This window comes from Misgurnus anguillicaudatus, chromosome 19 (assembly GCF_027580225.2).
Source record: "Misgurnus anguillicaudatus chromosome 19, ASM2758022v2, whole genome shotgun sequence".
In the NCBI taxonomy this organism is placed as follows: domain Eukaryota; kingdom Metazoa; phylum Chordata; class Actinopteri; order Cypriniformes; family Cobitidae; genus Misgurnus; species Misgurnus anguillicaudatus.
The window spans coordinates 22665600-22680877 of NC_073355.2; the positions used below are offsets into that span (position 1 = coordinate 22665600).

Consider the following 15278-nt stretch of genomic DNA (forward strand, 5'->3'; position numbering starts at 1 on the left):
TTTGACTAATTTGGGTAAAAACGTGTTTTCTATACCAAGAAAGTGACAAGATGAAAACCACTATTTTCTGTTACAAACGTTCACATAGCATCTTTAGTTTATAAAAAACATAAAAAATTCAAATCCATAATATGATTTTTAAAGATTTATTATAAAAACTGATTATTTTGTCCGCAAAATGCAATAAATCCATGAACTTTTTTTCCCAAAATGCTATAAATCTATTGAATCAATATATAAATGTGCATTCATCTTTGCCATGTTATATTCATTTAGTTGACTAGCATCATTGTTTACAATGTTTGGAATGGTGCGCTGTGATTTGTTGAGCGGATTTATTGCATTCGGATATCAGATTTAGCATAAAATGAAGAATTGACTTTTTAATACTGACCTGATACAATACTGATTTTGATTTGTAAGTTCCTAAAAAAGGCGTTTATCGCGTTTTGGAACCAAACTCTTAATTTTATCCAGGGTTAATCCCATACCTGTGTACCAAATGAGCTACAGCAACAACTACAGTATATCAACTAAGACCAGCTTGGAAAATAGGCAAATAAACTGAAGGCCATGTTGTCTATGCTAAGAGAACAGCTAAAACCAGCAAACACCACATTAGGTCTTTTTTTTCAGCAGGACAGGCTTCACAGCTGTTGTTTACCTTACATACAGTGCTGCAGTCAATAATAGTACATGCTGAGATTCTAGTTTAGCCCTGTTTTGTTTTGCTTCATTATGGAGTCTCATAAATTTTTACAGAAAGGCAAAATTCCAGCTTTTGTCGGTGTAGCAAACATCTCCAGGCTCATATTTGTACCACTAAATGTTTTCATACAACAAAGCAACACAGATCTGTGTTGGCTCTGAGCGAGTTTGTGTGATGTAATCTTTGAGGGCTAGATTTCACTGACCCACATTTTTTACTTTCGGGCCCATTGGGTTAACTGTAAACACTATAAAAAGATCTAAAGAAATATAAGTCCTAAGAGACACTGAGGCTGAGTTTACATCTACAGTGTGTGTAAAACTGTTTGTATTACTTTTCATTACCACAAAATGTTTATCTGTGTAAAAGCTGATGTTTACCCTTCATTATGCAGTGTGTTTAATATTCATGTTTTTTATTAACTTAAGGGCCTTGGAAGAATAATGAGCAGTGAACTTCACATCTTCCTTATGATTTAAAAAAAACTCTCATTATTGTGAAACACAAAAGCTCCTATATAAGTCTACATAAAAATACACTCACCTAAAGGATTATTAGGAACACCTGTTCAATTTCTCATTAATGCAATTATCTAATCAACCAATCACATGGCAGTTGCATTTAGGGGTGTGGTCCTGGTCAAGACAATCTCCTGAAATCCAAACTGAATGTCAGAATAGGAAAGAAAGGTGATTTAAGCAATTTTGAGTGTGGCATGGTTGTTGGTGCCAGACGGTCCGGTCTGAGTATTTCACAATCTGCTTAGTTACTGGGATTTTCACGCACAACTATTTCTAGGGTTTACAAAGAATGGTGTGAAACATCCAGTGTGCGTCAGTCCTGTGGGCGAAAAAGCCTTGTTGATGCTAGAGGTCAGAGGAGAATGGGCCGACTGATTCAAGCTGATAGAAGAGCAACTTAGACTGAAATAACCACTCGTTACAACCGAGGTATGCAGCAAAGCATTTGTGAAGCCACAACACGCACAACCTTGAGGCGGATGGGCTACAACAGCAGAAGACCCCACCGGATACCACTCATCTCCACTACAAATAGGGAAAAGGGCTACAATTTGCACCAAAGCTCACCAAAAATTGGACAGTTGAAGACTGGAAAAATGTTGCCTGGTCTGATGAGTCTTGATTTCTGTTGAGACATTCAGATGGTCGAGTCATAATTTGGCGTAAACAGAATGAGAACATGGACCCATCATGCCTTGTTACCACTGTGCAGGCTGGTGGTGGTGGTGGTGGTGTAATTGTGTGGGGGATGTTTTCTTGGCACACTTAATGCCCCTTAGTGCCAATTGGGCATTGTTTAAATGCCTACCTGAGCATTGTTTCTGACCATGTCCATCCCTTTATGACCACCATGTACCCATCCTCTGATGGCTACTTCCAGCAGGATAATGCATCATGTCACAAAGCTCCAATCAATTCAAATTGGTTTCTTGAACATGACAATGAGTTCACTGTACTTAAATGGCCCCCACAGTCACCAGATCTCAACCCAATAGAGCATCTTTGGGATGTGGTGGAACGGGAGCTTCGTGCCCTGGATGTGCATCCCACAAATCTCCATCAACTGCAAAATGCTATCCTATCAATATGGGCCAACATTTCTAAAGAATGCTCTTAGCACCTTGTTGAATCAATGCCACAAGGAATTAAAGCAGTTCTGAAGGCGAAAGGGGGTCAAACACAGTATTAGTATGGTGTTCCTTATAACCTTTAGGTGAGTGTATGTGACATTGTCTGTGAAATTCAAGATAAAGTCTCATAAAAATGTAAAAAACAAAAAAAATTAACTTTAATTTCAATATTTCACGTGACCTTACTTATGTAGTATTAAAGACATCAAGGTTATGTTGTCACAGAATGTTCTTTACATTATGTACACTCTTAAACATACTGGGTTATTTTTAACCCTTTGTTGGGTCAAAAAGGACGAGACCAGTAGCTGAGTAAAAGTTAACCCAGAAAATGTTTATATTTTACCCAACAATGGGTTAAAACAACCCAGCATTTTGGGGTTAAATTACAACCTAGCGGGCATATTTTCAAGTCTAGGAAGATTTTATGTTAAAAACAGTAAACCACAAAAAGAGATTTTAGCTTGGTTTTCATAAACTGGGTCTTTTGAGATTGTTGAGGTCCATTACAGGCCAAAAGGATGATGCACGGATGGTCCAAGAGACAGAACACAAAGGCTTACTATAGATAGCAATGCTCCTCTGTAACCTTTGTGTCTTGAAATAGATCAACCACTTGCTTCCACTGGCTGCAGACTCAGCTCATCCCTACAGTATGTTATATATAATATCAGTTCTCATCACTCTGTTTGAACATATCAAGCCTGTCCTCCTGAGAGGTAAAAAAGTGAAAAATATGCTAGAAAAGGACATGCAGATGTTCTGTCATGCTCAGCAGCAGCTGTTAAAAACAGTCCTGGATTCAGTCTGACTGATGTAGTTGACGGCAAGCAGCATTAATCCAGATGGAAAATGGACCTTGTATGACATTCTGATCTGCTTGCAACTTTCACTGCTCATATTATAGCCCACATAGAAACCCATTTACCAGGTGCGAAAGGTTTTATCACCTTCAGAATAGTTAAATCTGTGAAATCTCACATGTTTTGATGAAAGGAAGCTGTGGTGCCTGCTGAATTGATGATCAACTATGTTGGTGTACAGACTTATTAACTACCTTAACCTGCAAGAGTTTCAACTAGTATGAACACTTCTGAAAGCTCTTTTGCTCAATGAAAGCTATTGTTAAAGTACAGTATAAACTCTATAGTGTCTGCTTTATGGCTGTAAAGTTGATCTCTGTTATGAGGCGAGATGATGGAGAGAGAGGCCCCTTGGGACAGCCACTTCGGTCTTCCCTATCTACATTTACATTTAAGCATTCAGTAGACGCTTTTATCCAATGCGATTTACAAAAGTGAGGAAATGGTACATCTGATGAGATATTGTACAGTTTGTCTTTTACTGTATGCAGTTCCACATGGATGAAGCTAAAAGTGGTCGTGGTGTTTAGCCTTAAAAGTGCGGATGACGCTAAAAGAGTTTCTGTTGTTTCTGCCAGGGGTGATTATATTGTTTTGGATATTTATAATATTGAATCAAAAAACCACACTAGTCGTTTAGTACCACCTTTATTTTCATTGCCTATTGTGGTAACTGGTTGCGACTTTTGCCACTGTGTAACTGTTAGTTGTTTAGGGTGCGATCTTAAGTAAATGAATTCACAAATAGCTATTATAATTGGTTCTCGATGAGAAGAGGGACTTTCGTGTGAAATTTCAAGTCTTTAGCTCACATAGGGTGGTTTTGCAACTCTAACTTCTAGTCGCTAGGCAACCATACATCCCAAAATTGAACAAAATACAATTAGCCACAAAATTAGCCCTTCATGCATGCTAACTTCAGTGAATTCTCTACATAGGGATAAAAAGTTAAAGCTTTATTAAGTGAGAAAAAAGAAAACAATAAGCCGACATAGAGACAAAATAAGATTATAGGATTCGTGCTCAGACGGTGAGTCCTCATAGCGACAATCTTTTCCATTGCAAAATAAGACATTCAAGCATCCTATTATAAATTTACAAGAAGTCATTTATGGAAATATTGCATGTTGTTGCAATAGCTGTGCCATATATGAAGCCAGAGTTTTGTAAAATAGTCAAATATTTATTTTTGTTTCTCTCTTCTTCTTCTTTTAGAGTTGCTGGGCTCTGCCAAAAAGGTGAACGTCAACTTTCAGGACACTGATGGGTGAGTGGGACATATAAGGACTTTTTATGGAACTCTGCTGCAGAGTCTTGTAAACATGATCAGGGTTTATTTCTGTCCGCCTGCCAAATTTCCTCCGGGTGTGTCAGAGATCTAGAGCTTACGTGCACTTGTTGTTAAATAACTCATGACAGTGTTTTAGAGTTTTTTCACTTGCTCTTCTTGGTGTCATCTGTTCCCTTTCCCAGTTCCCCTGCACACAGTTTTTTGGTGCCGCTGTATATTTCAAATAGGGCCGGGACTCGATTAAAAAAATTAATCTAATTAATTAGAGGCTTTGTAATTAATTAATCAAAATTAATCACATTTTAATCACATTTAAATATTTGACCTGAGAACATTGAGAAGTTATTTTTTAACATGGATTTTTAGTATACCATGAATAATGACTGAATAAGCTTAAGCAACAAAATATTGTTTATTTTTGTTCAACCAAGTCGTTGTACTCGGAGTCGGGCTAACGTCCACGCTAGCTACTAGATGTTTTGCATTGAGATGATACTTGAGGCTCGATGTGCTGCGGTGATATGCGAATTCCTTGTTGCATAGCTTACACACAACCATGCTCTTATCGACGCTTCCATCCGTTCGTTTTTTATAAAAAACATTTCCCATCCACGGGGCCAACCAAAGCGATCTCATCAGCTTCTTCGTTCATGTTCACTGTGGTTTGTTGTTGTCTGAAGTCATGATGAACGCTAGTTGGTGCTCCAGTATATTCGGTCCGCCGAAACTCATCCAATGAGAAATGTTTCGCGGTGCAAAAATAAGTGTGATTAAAATGCATTAAAAATGTTTAACGCATTATTTTTTGTGTAATTAATTAATCTTAATTAACGCGTTAAAGTCCCGGCCCTAATTTCAAAATATAATTTCTATTAGGGCTGCACGATTTGGGTAATTTTTCCCATTGCGGTTAGTGCTGCTAATATTGCGATGTGCGATTATACTAAATGGTATCATGAGTCAACTTGATGGGTTTTAAGGAAAATCCACACACAGTTTAGCTAAATGTGTATTTGTAAAACTAGAAATGTTTTCGTATTGCCACGTGATGTAGCAACTGCTCAGTGTCAGTAATCCTAAATCCACCATACAACAGACATAGTTTTTTTTTTTTGCTACCAGATCACTGTCAACCTCCTCTGCATCCATCTTCGCTCTGGTATAAGTGACGACGCACACCACACGTGCATGCCACACGGTGCACTGCCTTTTTTGTTTGTTTTTCTTTCTTTTGTTAAACAGCAAGGAAATTCATCAAACTGTTATCAGAAAGTTTGTGTTAACAAGTCCTCACATTTATTTATGTAATATAATTGCAACATTTTGCTGTCATATAATTGCACAGGCTGACATTGCGATTGCGATGCGATTAATTGTGCAGCACTAATTTCTATATAATCTTTATTGCTGATGAAGTCAAACTGCATTATGACAGTATATGACATACCAATGTGACCCTGTCTGGACCACAAAACCAGTCATAAGGGTTAATTTTATAAAAATTAGTTTTAAACATTATCTGAAAGCTGAATAAATAAAGTTTCCATTGATGTATGGTTTGTTAGGGTAGGACAATATTTGGCTGAGATACAACTATTTGAAAATCTGGAATCTGAGGGTGTAAAAATCTAAATATTTAGAAAAATGCCTTTAAAGTTGTCCATATGAAATCCTTAGCAACACATATTACTAATGATAAATGCATTTTTTATATTTTTACAGTATGATATTTAAAAAATATCTTCATGAAACATGATCTTTACTTAATAACCTAATGATTTTTTTATAACTTAGACCCTACAAATAAAGAGTTTGGTTCCAAAACGCAATAAATCCATTTTGACTAATTTAGGTAAAATGTGTTTTTCTATAACAAGAAAGTGACAAGATGAAAACCACTATTTTCTGTTACAAACTTTCACATAGCATCTTTAGGTTATAAAAACATAAAAAAATTCAAACGCATAATTGATTTTCAAAGATTTATTATGAAAACGGCAAAAAAGTTTTTTTTTCTGCAAAAAGTTTTTTTCTAAATGTTATTAATCTATTGAATTAATATACAAATGTGCATTCATCTATTCATTTAGTTGACTAGTGGTATATACACTGATAAAAAACATTAATGGCATTAATCAAAACACTCACTTTGTCATTTCAAGAACACTGTCATTGCTGCTGTCATCCTTGGGACGTCGTCGCTGAACTTTTTTGACAGCGTTCAGCTGTAAAATGTTTTGTTTGTGCTCGATTTTCGTTGACTACGAGTAAAATAATGGACATTTTTCCTTCACCCGAGTGCCTCTCACGTAAATTATTCGATTTTGATGGCTTACATTTCTTCCCCGCCACAGAAAACCACCACAGGTTTATCATTGCCATCAAAGTATTATTTTGTTTTTGTTTGTTTATTAATCACGAAGTACAAAGTAGATGAGGAAAACTAGGATTCTGTGTGTATTGTATTGCGCCGCCATTAATGTTTACAATGTGTGGAATGGTGCGCTGTGATTTGCTGAGCGGATTTATTGCATTCTGCAGAGAAGGAGGACTGGCGTTTACTGTGTTTTGGAAAAAATGGAGAAAAGATGACAGAATAACACGGCGGATATATTGGATTTTGCATAAAATTAAGAATTTACTTTTTAATACTGACCAGATACAACACTGATTTTGGCGGTAACTTTTTTTTAATGGCGTTTATCGCGTTTTGGAACCAAACTCTTCAAATATACCCATGTGACTTATGATTGGTATTGCCGACCAAGGTTCAGAAATATGTTCTCATCAAGACTTGTGTTAGGGATAGTAGTGTGTTGTTTGTGTTAGGATCATAAAGAGATGCACTGTATCTATAAAAATGTTTTGTCCTATATCTGCTGTATCCAGGCTGATGGCAGCATATAATTTTTTACTGATTATTGTGATGACATAAAGCATGGAGCACAAATCAATTATTAGTCATCCACTTAAAGTTTTACCCGAGTACATCCCATTTGATAAGAAGAAAGTGCTGTTGTTGTGCGGTCTGAGTTTAGATATAAAGCAGACTCTGGGGTTTGTGGCTTGGCACAGAGCAGGAAGGCACCTGGATTGTAGCTGAATTGTCTCGGACCTTTCTAGTGCTTGCATGGTCTATTATTTCCGTTGACGCAGCTGAATAAAACAATGGTATGAAAAATAGGGATACAGGAAGGTTACCTAACTCCAAAAGGGCCCTTTGTGTGGACAACACCTCACATACATGTCTGGAACAAGCGTGCCACACAAGCCCTGAAAAGTGAAGCCAAAACGTCTCGATCGCCCCCCAGTGACTGGTCCCAGTATAGGTCATAAAGCCCGCCTCCCCATGTTATTCAATGAGACTTGAGACCAACTAAAAAAATTAATTACATTTCAATTATCTTTTTCCGAAGCTGGTTTCTGCCATTTACTGTAGTTTTTATCACGCTGATGTAAATTCAAGTGTTTGTTTTTAAAATAAGTTTGTGTTTAGTTAGTTATTTAATGATATAAAAACAGTGGTGTCACGTCATGATTGACAGCTGTGATATCATGTGATATGCGCAATCTGCGAGAGCGAGGGCGGGGTCTTGATTTCACGGCTTTACTTCCTGCTCATTACTGCGCAGGACTGGTCCCGAAATCGCTACTGCGCAGACGCAAGACCCAAGATGTCAGCGTCATATCGGGACACTGCCGGCTTCACTTTTCACCAATGGAAGAGAGTAAACAAGCGTTGTCCATCTTTTTTTACAGTCTATGGTCTGGAATGACATTGTGAAACTTAATTATAAACATGTATATTCTTGGTCGTGCTACAGAATCACTTGTTAATAACACAAAGCCACAGAAAAAGTACTACAGTACATAATGTATTACTTGGCCTGATTTGGACTAGATTTAGTTTAGAAAGAAGTGGCTTTTAACCTTTTTTTTCACACCTGGTAAGCTCCACAGATTGCGCATCTCACACACAAATGCTCACACATTGTCACATGCACACCCTGCAAGCAAACAGGCATTCTCACACATATGCAGCCAGGCACAAACAGGCAAACAAAATCTAACAAAACTACCCAAAGTGGCAGCAAAGGAGACGTATCACAACAACAACACCCACTATTCACACAATTTTAGCCTCAAATGGATTACAATCCCTCCTGCTCTGATCCTATAGATCAAAGTCTTTTTTATTTTGCCATTGTCTGCCAAGCTGTAAAATAATTTAAAAAATCTCTTCTATTGATCACTGTCACCGAACAATGCCACCATTCATCATCACAGCTAAGCTTCGTGGGTTTTAAAAGAATGAAAGCTGTAACTTTAAACCGCCGGATACCTCGACGCAGCCCAAAGCCGGCGTATTTACGCATGCACTTGTGCTAGGCCCGAGCTCTCGTTTGAATCAGCAAGATAAATGACTCGCGCATTAATTCCTTCTCCATAGACTATTGCTTTCTGTACTGAGATAAAATGATGCCGTCCGTGCTGAGTGTAGAATATAGCTGCAGAGAAAATGAGGTTGTGGGCTGATCCCTCATCTCTCAGAGTAAACTGCCAATTTGGATGGGTTGTGGTGCCAAACACCCTAGAAAAAACAGGCAGATGTCAGCAGCTCTTATCGTCAGCGCACATCCCTCCAATCGCTTTTATTGGTCGAGAGGATTCATGAAGATAATGTTCAAAATCGCTGCACATGAGTGTCCTAAATTGAAGTTCTGAAAGGCCATTATAGCCTACTGTGTGAGTGCCTTACTATGTTATATGCAGATGCTTTGACACATCTGGCTTGCTCAAACAAACAGAGCGATGTTTTGATAGTATCCACATGTGGATTTCCTATCCACATAAGCTAAATTAATATTTAATATCTATAAAGTATTTAATACCTTCAGTATTTCAGGACATTTTGTGTCCAGGAAGACACACAAGAGGAACAGCAGCTGGACGTAGTAAAGAGTGAATGTGTGAATCATGTCAGGTGTATGAGGCTGATTGGAGGATTCCCGACCCAGTGGCAGAATCTTCTTCTAGGCATCTGCAGGAACCATAAAAACAAAGCAGCTTTGGACAGGCGCACACTACGGCCTGATTTAAAGGCTTGTTGTGGCAGTGTTTCAGACAGATTTGTGAAGGCAGGACATATCAGTGCCACAGGCACTCAGTGTGAAGGTCACGGCCGCTGATAGCGTCAAACTCTCATTGAGGCCCAGCAAACCCCAGAAGCAAAAGGAGGTTTTCAGAGGACTCGGAGATAGATAAGCTTTGTCTGAAATGAGCTGGAAGTACATTGCAACATGACTGCCATCTGCTGTGAGGCTTCTGATGTTCTTCAAGATAATCTTACCTGGTCATCTCTCCTGCTCTGTGTTTTTATCACAAGATGGGCTCGATTGTCTTTGCCACATACTAGAAGAGCTTGTCGATTTTCAGTCTGGCCTTGTTCATTGCTTCCAGCTGTATTTAAAGGCTGTCTCCCACTATAACCATGTGAGCTTTTACTTACAGTTTCCATAAGATTGGCGATTTTCAGCTATTATTTGGCTAGTGCATTTCTTAGAAAAAAGGTACAAAAGTTATCACTGGGATTGTACCTTTTTATAAGGTCCAAATGGCGCTTTTCCATTGCATAGTACCTCACGGTTTAGGTCGGGTCAGCTCACTTCACTTTGGCTTGGTTAGCTTTTCCATCGAGTTTAGTAACACTTCGGAGTGGGAGGGATTACAGGGGTGTCGTTATATTTGCCCTGCCTACTGCTGTGACATCATACAAGTGAGAGTGTTGATGAAATGCTTACATTCATTTATTTCTCAGACCGCCACAAAATTAAAATTGACCACTACGAATAGATGTTTGCTCATCACGTTTATCACATGACAGTTTCTGTACAAAGCCTCATTTAAGTTGCATTTAAGTATATTTGCGGATGTGCGCATCGCGAATGTGCCACCAGAAACTGCAAGTCTGGAAAAAACTGGCATGGTGTTCCTGATTCTCAACATGTGGATGTTTTTCATCTTTAAAAGGGAGATCAGTGATCTACTATGAGGGGCCAAAACCTGACGTTGACCCAACGTCAAAACCTGACGTTGACCCAACGTCAAAACCTGACGTTGACCCAACGTCAAAACCCCACGTTGATCCGACGTCATGGTCCAATGTCAAAATCCGATGTTGATCCGACATCAAAATCCGACATTCATCCGACGTCAAAATCCAACGTTGATCTGACATAAAGACCTAATATTAACCAGATGGGTCACAGGGATTTTTTATTTAAGCATATCCATGGCAGAGTCCTGCACGTGGGCGGGTGGGTACCCACAGATATCCAGTGGGTGAGCCGTTAATATTTATTGTAACGCGTGGAATAACATGAACATGCCACTTGCAGTCTGGTTAGGTTGGAATAGCACAGGCAGACTGCAGGTCTAAAAGCCAAGACCATTTTGACTCAATTCCCTACACGTTGCTTTTTTAAACGTCTTGTGCTTGTTTGTGTCCCTGCCCAGTCTGGAAACAGATTTCTAACAGCCCGATTTGTGAGTGCGGACCAGTCGCGATCTTTTTATCAAAAGCATCAGGTCAAATAGTTAAATTTGTGCTGCTGTCAAATAAGGCTCAGGTTTCTTGCTTCGTGGTAGCTGCGGTCACCTTAGCTCCTCCCCTCCATCGAGACTTTTATAGTGAAATGACTTCCGTTTTGAAACTGAAAGTTTATATGTATATGCGAGTGTTTAACAGGTATGCGTGCATCAAGTTCACATGTATGTTCAAGCATTTTTATGTGTATGCGTGTCACGGTTTTAACCGTGTTTCTGTTCTGATTGTTGTCATCTGGACTTTTCACTGATTATCAATCATTACACCTGTTACCATTTAGTCTTTGTGTATATATATCCCGGTCACCTGTATGTTCAGTTGCTGGATCGTTGTCTCGGTTTGTGTCGTTACCACAGTGTATGTCTTGGTCCCTGTTCCTGCCTGTCTACTTATTTATCGTACCTTGTTTTGTTATTTCATTTAATAAATGTTATTTATTTCAAACTTTGCACTTGCATCCTCCAACCTGTTCCAGGGACGTTACAATGCGTGCATTAAGTTTATATGTACAGTATATGCAAGTGTTTATAGGTGTATGCGTGCATCAAGTTTGCATGTATATGCAAGTTATTCACAAGTGTATATGTATGCATTTCTAACTTAAGATGTATTGGTATTGATTTCACATTAGTATGCACACGTATTTCATAGGTATTTGCTTAAACATCCAATAGTAAAGATGTACAGTATATGCGAGTGTTTATAAGTGTGTACCAGTATGCATGCTTAATAAGTGCATGCTTAATAAGTGAAGTATGATTTTCTAGCTGTATGGCCCCCCATAATCTACATTGTTTTCGCATCACGTTTTGGTATTAGCTCGGGTCGCTTGGAACCCCAACCGAGGTGGTACTAAAAAAAGTATTGGGTACTATGTACTGCAGCCAGTGGAAAAGCTCACAAAAGTAAGCTGACCCAAACCAAACTGTGGGGTACTATGCAATGGAAAAGCGTCATAATATATTCCATTTCGGTACAGACATGTACCTTTGAGGTTCCAATTTGTACCTTTAAGTTACCAATATGCACCTTTTAGGTACAAAAGTGTACTTTTCGAAAAGGTATCGCCCCAGTGACAACTGTTGTACCTTCTTGTAGCTTTTTTCTGAGTGTGTGGTTGAGTAAATATTGGACAAAACCAATTGTTGGGTTATAAATAAACCTATGCTGGGTTGTTGTTACCCAACCATGGGTTGTTAAATAATCAACTCCTATTCCGATGCATTTAGTCTTATACTTGTTTAATTCGTTAACTGTCTTCATGAAGAAAATTTATAGGTTTGTCCCTTTTTGACCCAATGCTGGGTTGAAAATAACCCAGCATTGGGTCAAAATGGACAAACCCAGCTGTTGGGTTCAAATAACCTAATAAAAACCTTCATCTTTAGTGTGTACAGATACTGTTCAGAATGGTAATAAAATGTGAAAGGCTGCGATTTTGTGTAATTATTATATTTTGAGGATCATATTCTTCACAGAATGTCTTTTGTAAACCTTCCGCTGCTTGCTAAGCCTCCAAAGCACACAGCTACAGTAAAATGAATAATGCAATTCATTTATTGGATCCATCATCACGCTCAGTGATCATTAATAAAGTCCTAATTGTTCTTTCTAAACTAAGAAAGTAAATTAGGACTTTTCATTTACTAAACTGCAACTCTGCAGTATCGCACTTGCAGTTTGTCATATGACTTTTAATATACTAAGCATTCTGCTATTGCTGCCAATCAATATAACAGAATGAATCATTTCAGTAAAAGCTACCCTGGCTTGCTTTGAAAACATAAAAGTCTGGCTCAAAATGCAACTTATAAATATATAAAAATGAACTTGATCATTATGTCATAAAAATGGCGTATCTTGCAGACAATGTTATTATATTATGTCATAAGTGTATTATAAAATCATGAATGTATGCCATCCATTAGTACGCCCATCTTGCACGCCTGTACTCATTAATAGAGATGCTTATAAATCTAACATGTTCTCATAAGAGGCTGAATGTTCTTCTTAACCTCAGATTGTACCCTTACATGGGAGCTGTGGAGGAGCAGTGTGGAGGTTTGGATTTATGAGAGGAGTTTGTGCTGCCTCCAACCTTTAATAAAAGGATATGAAATCTTGCTTTATCAGAAAGTGAGAGAAACCGAGATATATTGTAGTGGATATTCCAGAAACGGATATTACCATTGTAGTATTGTCTTGTCTGATGAAATTTTGTTTGAGATGAATGTAGATGCAGTGTATTAGTAAAGGGCTCCTGGATTAGTACGCATGAACAATTTGTCAAAAGCCAAGTACTTTATGCAAGATTGAACGAGTAGTTTATTAGATTTTAACAAACACAAGCCTGTTAAATTTGCATTGAAGTTAACGTGGAGGACAGCAGGTGTCCACATAATGAAAACCAACTGTAGTAAAAGGTGTTTTTGTTCATATTAGAACGTATGCATAAATCCGATACTGTATTTGTATGAGGATGTAGACGGATGTTTAGTAATTCTGCATAATTATGAGTCCCGTGATGGATGTGAATGTTAATCTAGTAAAGCCTTGTTAAATTGTCTGCCTTGCAGACACAATTGTTATTCAAGTATCAGATTCCACAAGGGTTTATATTTGATAATATTTCTTATGTAGTCAAGTCATGTAGTATGTACGGTAAAGTAAAATCGCAGTGAAAATCTGAGATTTTGACCTATTAAAATCTTATTTAAACAAGAAATAATTAAATTAAATTAAATATGCATTATTGTTATTAAAATATATGTAAATTTATGTCAATCGGCTATGTTAACTCATAGGGTGCAAAAGGTCTTACCTTGAAAACATTGAACTCATCTGGTATTACACAAACTCAAGTGCATACTTCCATTAAAACATAAGGAGGAAATATAAAATAATAAGAATTTCTTTAATTGATGTTAATATTTTCACAGGATCTTTTGTGAAATGTGAGATGCATTTAAGCGGAAACCCAACATAAACAGGAACCTTTTAAAGCGTGATGTTTTCAGTCAAGTTTATTGTCTCTTGCTGTTTATCAGCACATGATGATGATGATAATGATGATGATGTTAACAATATCTTGTGTTGATCTTATCTTATCAGACACACTTGTTTGGTATATTCAGGCTGATGGCTTCATCTGGGGGAACCCTAAGGCTTTAGTATCCTCATTAAAAAAAGTAGGTCATGCAGTGTATATGTGTCTGAAAGACAGATAGCTCACCTCATGCATGCATGCATACATAAAGAGACAGGGCTCACTGTATCTGACCTCATAATACAGTGAGGAAAACAATGAATATTGCATAGTTGTGATTATGTTGAGTCTGAGAGAAGGGGGAGGTCCAGTGGGGCGAGTGGGGTTTTCTGACCCTTCCCCCAGCATGCACCGCTGCAGTGGCATCGTGCAAACCTGTATGCTTGTGCCAGCGAGAGAGGTCAGACAGGTTTCCTCCGTGTTTAGTATTCTGCTCCAGGTCGTCTCACTCTCACTCCACGGGTTTACATTCACAGTTGCATTGGCAGCAAGGACTGCTCAACCGTAACCATGGTTACAGCATATTTCATGCACCAATCACAGCACGAGCTGTAAATGAAATCCAATGAGGGCTTTTTTGGTCCTCCACTTAGAAAAATCATCGTCAGTTTCGAAATTGAGGGCGCAGCGTTATACCCCACTGTATGCCATGCCATTACCCTTTCTATTCGGCATAATGCATTGCGGAAGAAACGTCTGAAATATCCTGTTTAATTTAAGAATAATGATAAAGTTAAACTGCAATAAAAGTTATAGCTAGTGTGTAATTCAACTTGAAAGTAATAATATATCAGTAATAATAATCACTGCTAGAAAATGAAAACCATGGCATCTTTCTGACCTACAAAGACATTGTATTGCTCAGATGTCATAGTGACTGAACGTAATAGGTTTTTAGATGTTTGTTTGGTGATCATATTAACAGATAAAGAAGGTAAGGAAAACACAAAGGTACAGAAGACACATAAACCTAGGTAATCCCTATCGGCTTTTATGATGCAATAATAATACAATAAAGGAGCAAACTGCTCACGCTTGTGTAAAAATATCTCTCTCGTGCTTTAGCACTTTCCATTCAGTAAATCTCCCTGAATTCAGATGATTAAACAGT

General features: G+C 38.0%; 1 protein-coding gene across 13 annotated transcripts in view; it reads left to right on the forward strand.

Moving 5' to 3' along the window:
* caskin1 (CASK interacting protein 1) overlaps positions 1–15278 on the forward strand; it is a 91697-nt gene that overhangs the window by 42298 nt on the left and 34121 nt on the right. For all 13 annotated transcript variants that reach the window (XR_012359190.1, XM_073857166.1, XM_055193023.2 and 10 more), the window contains exon 2: positions 4439–4490. Coding sequence is in view for 12 of the 13 variants with exons in the window: in XM_073857166.1 (XP_073713267.1) it covers positions 4439–4490 (52 nt within the window). In the remaining variant the exon portion in view is untranslated. The remainder of the gene's footprint in view (positions 1–4438; positions 4491–15278) is intronic.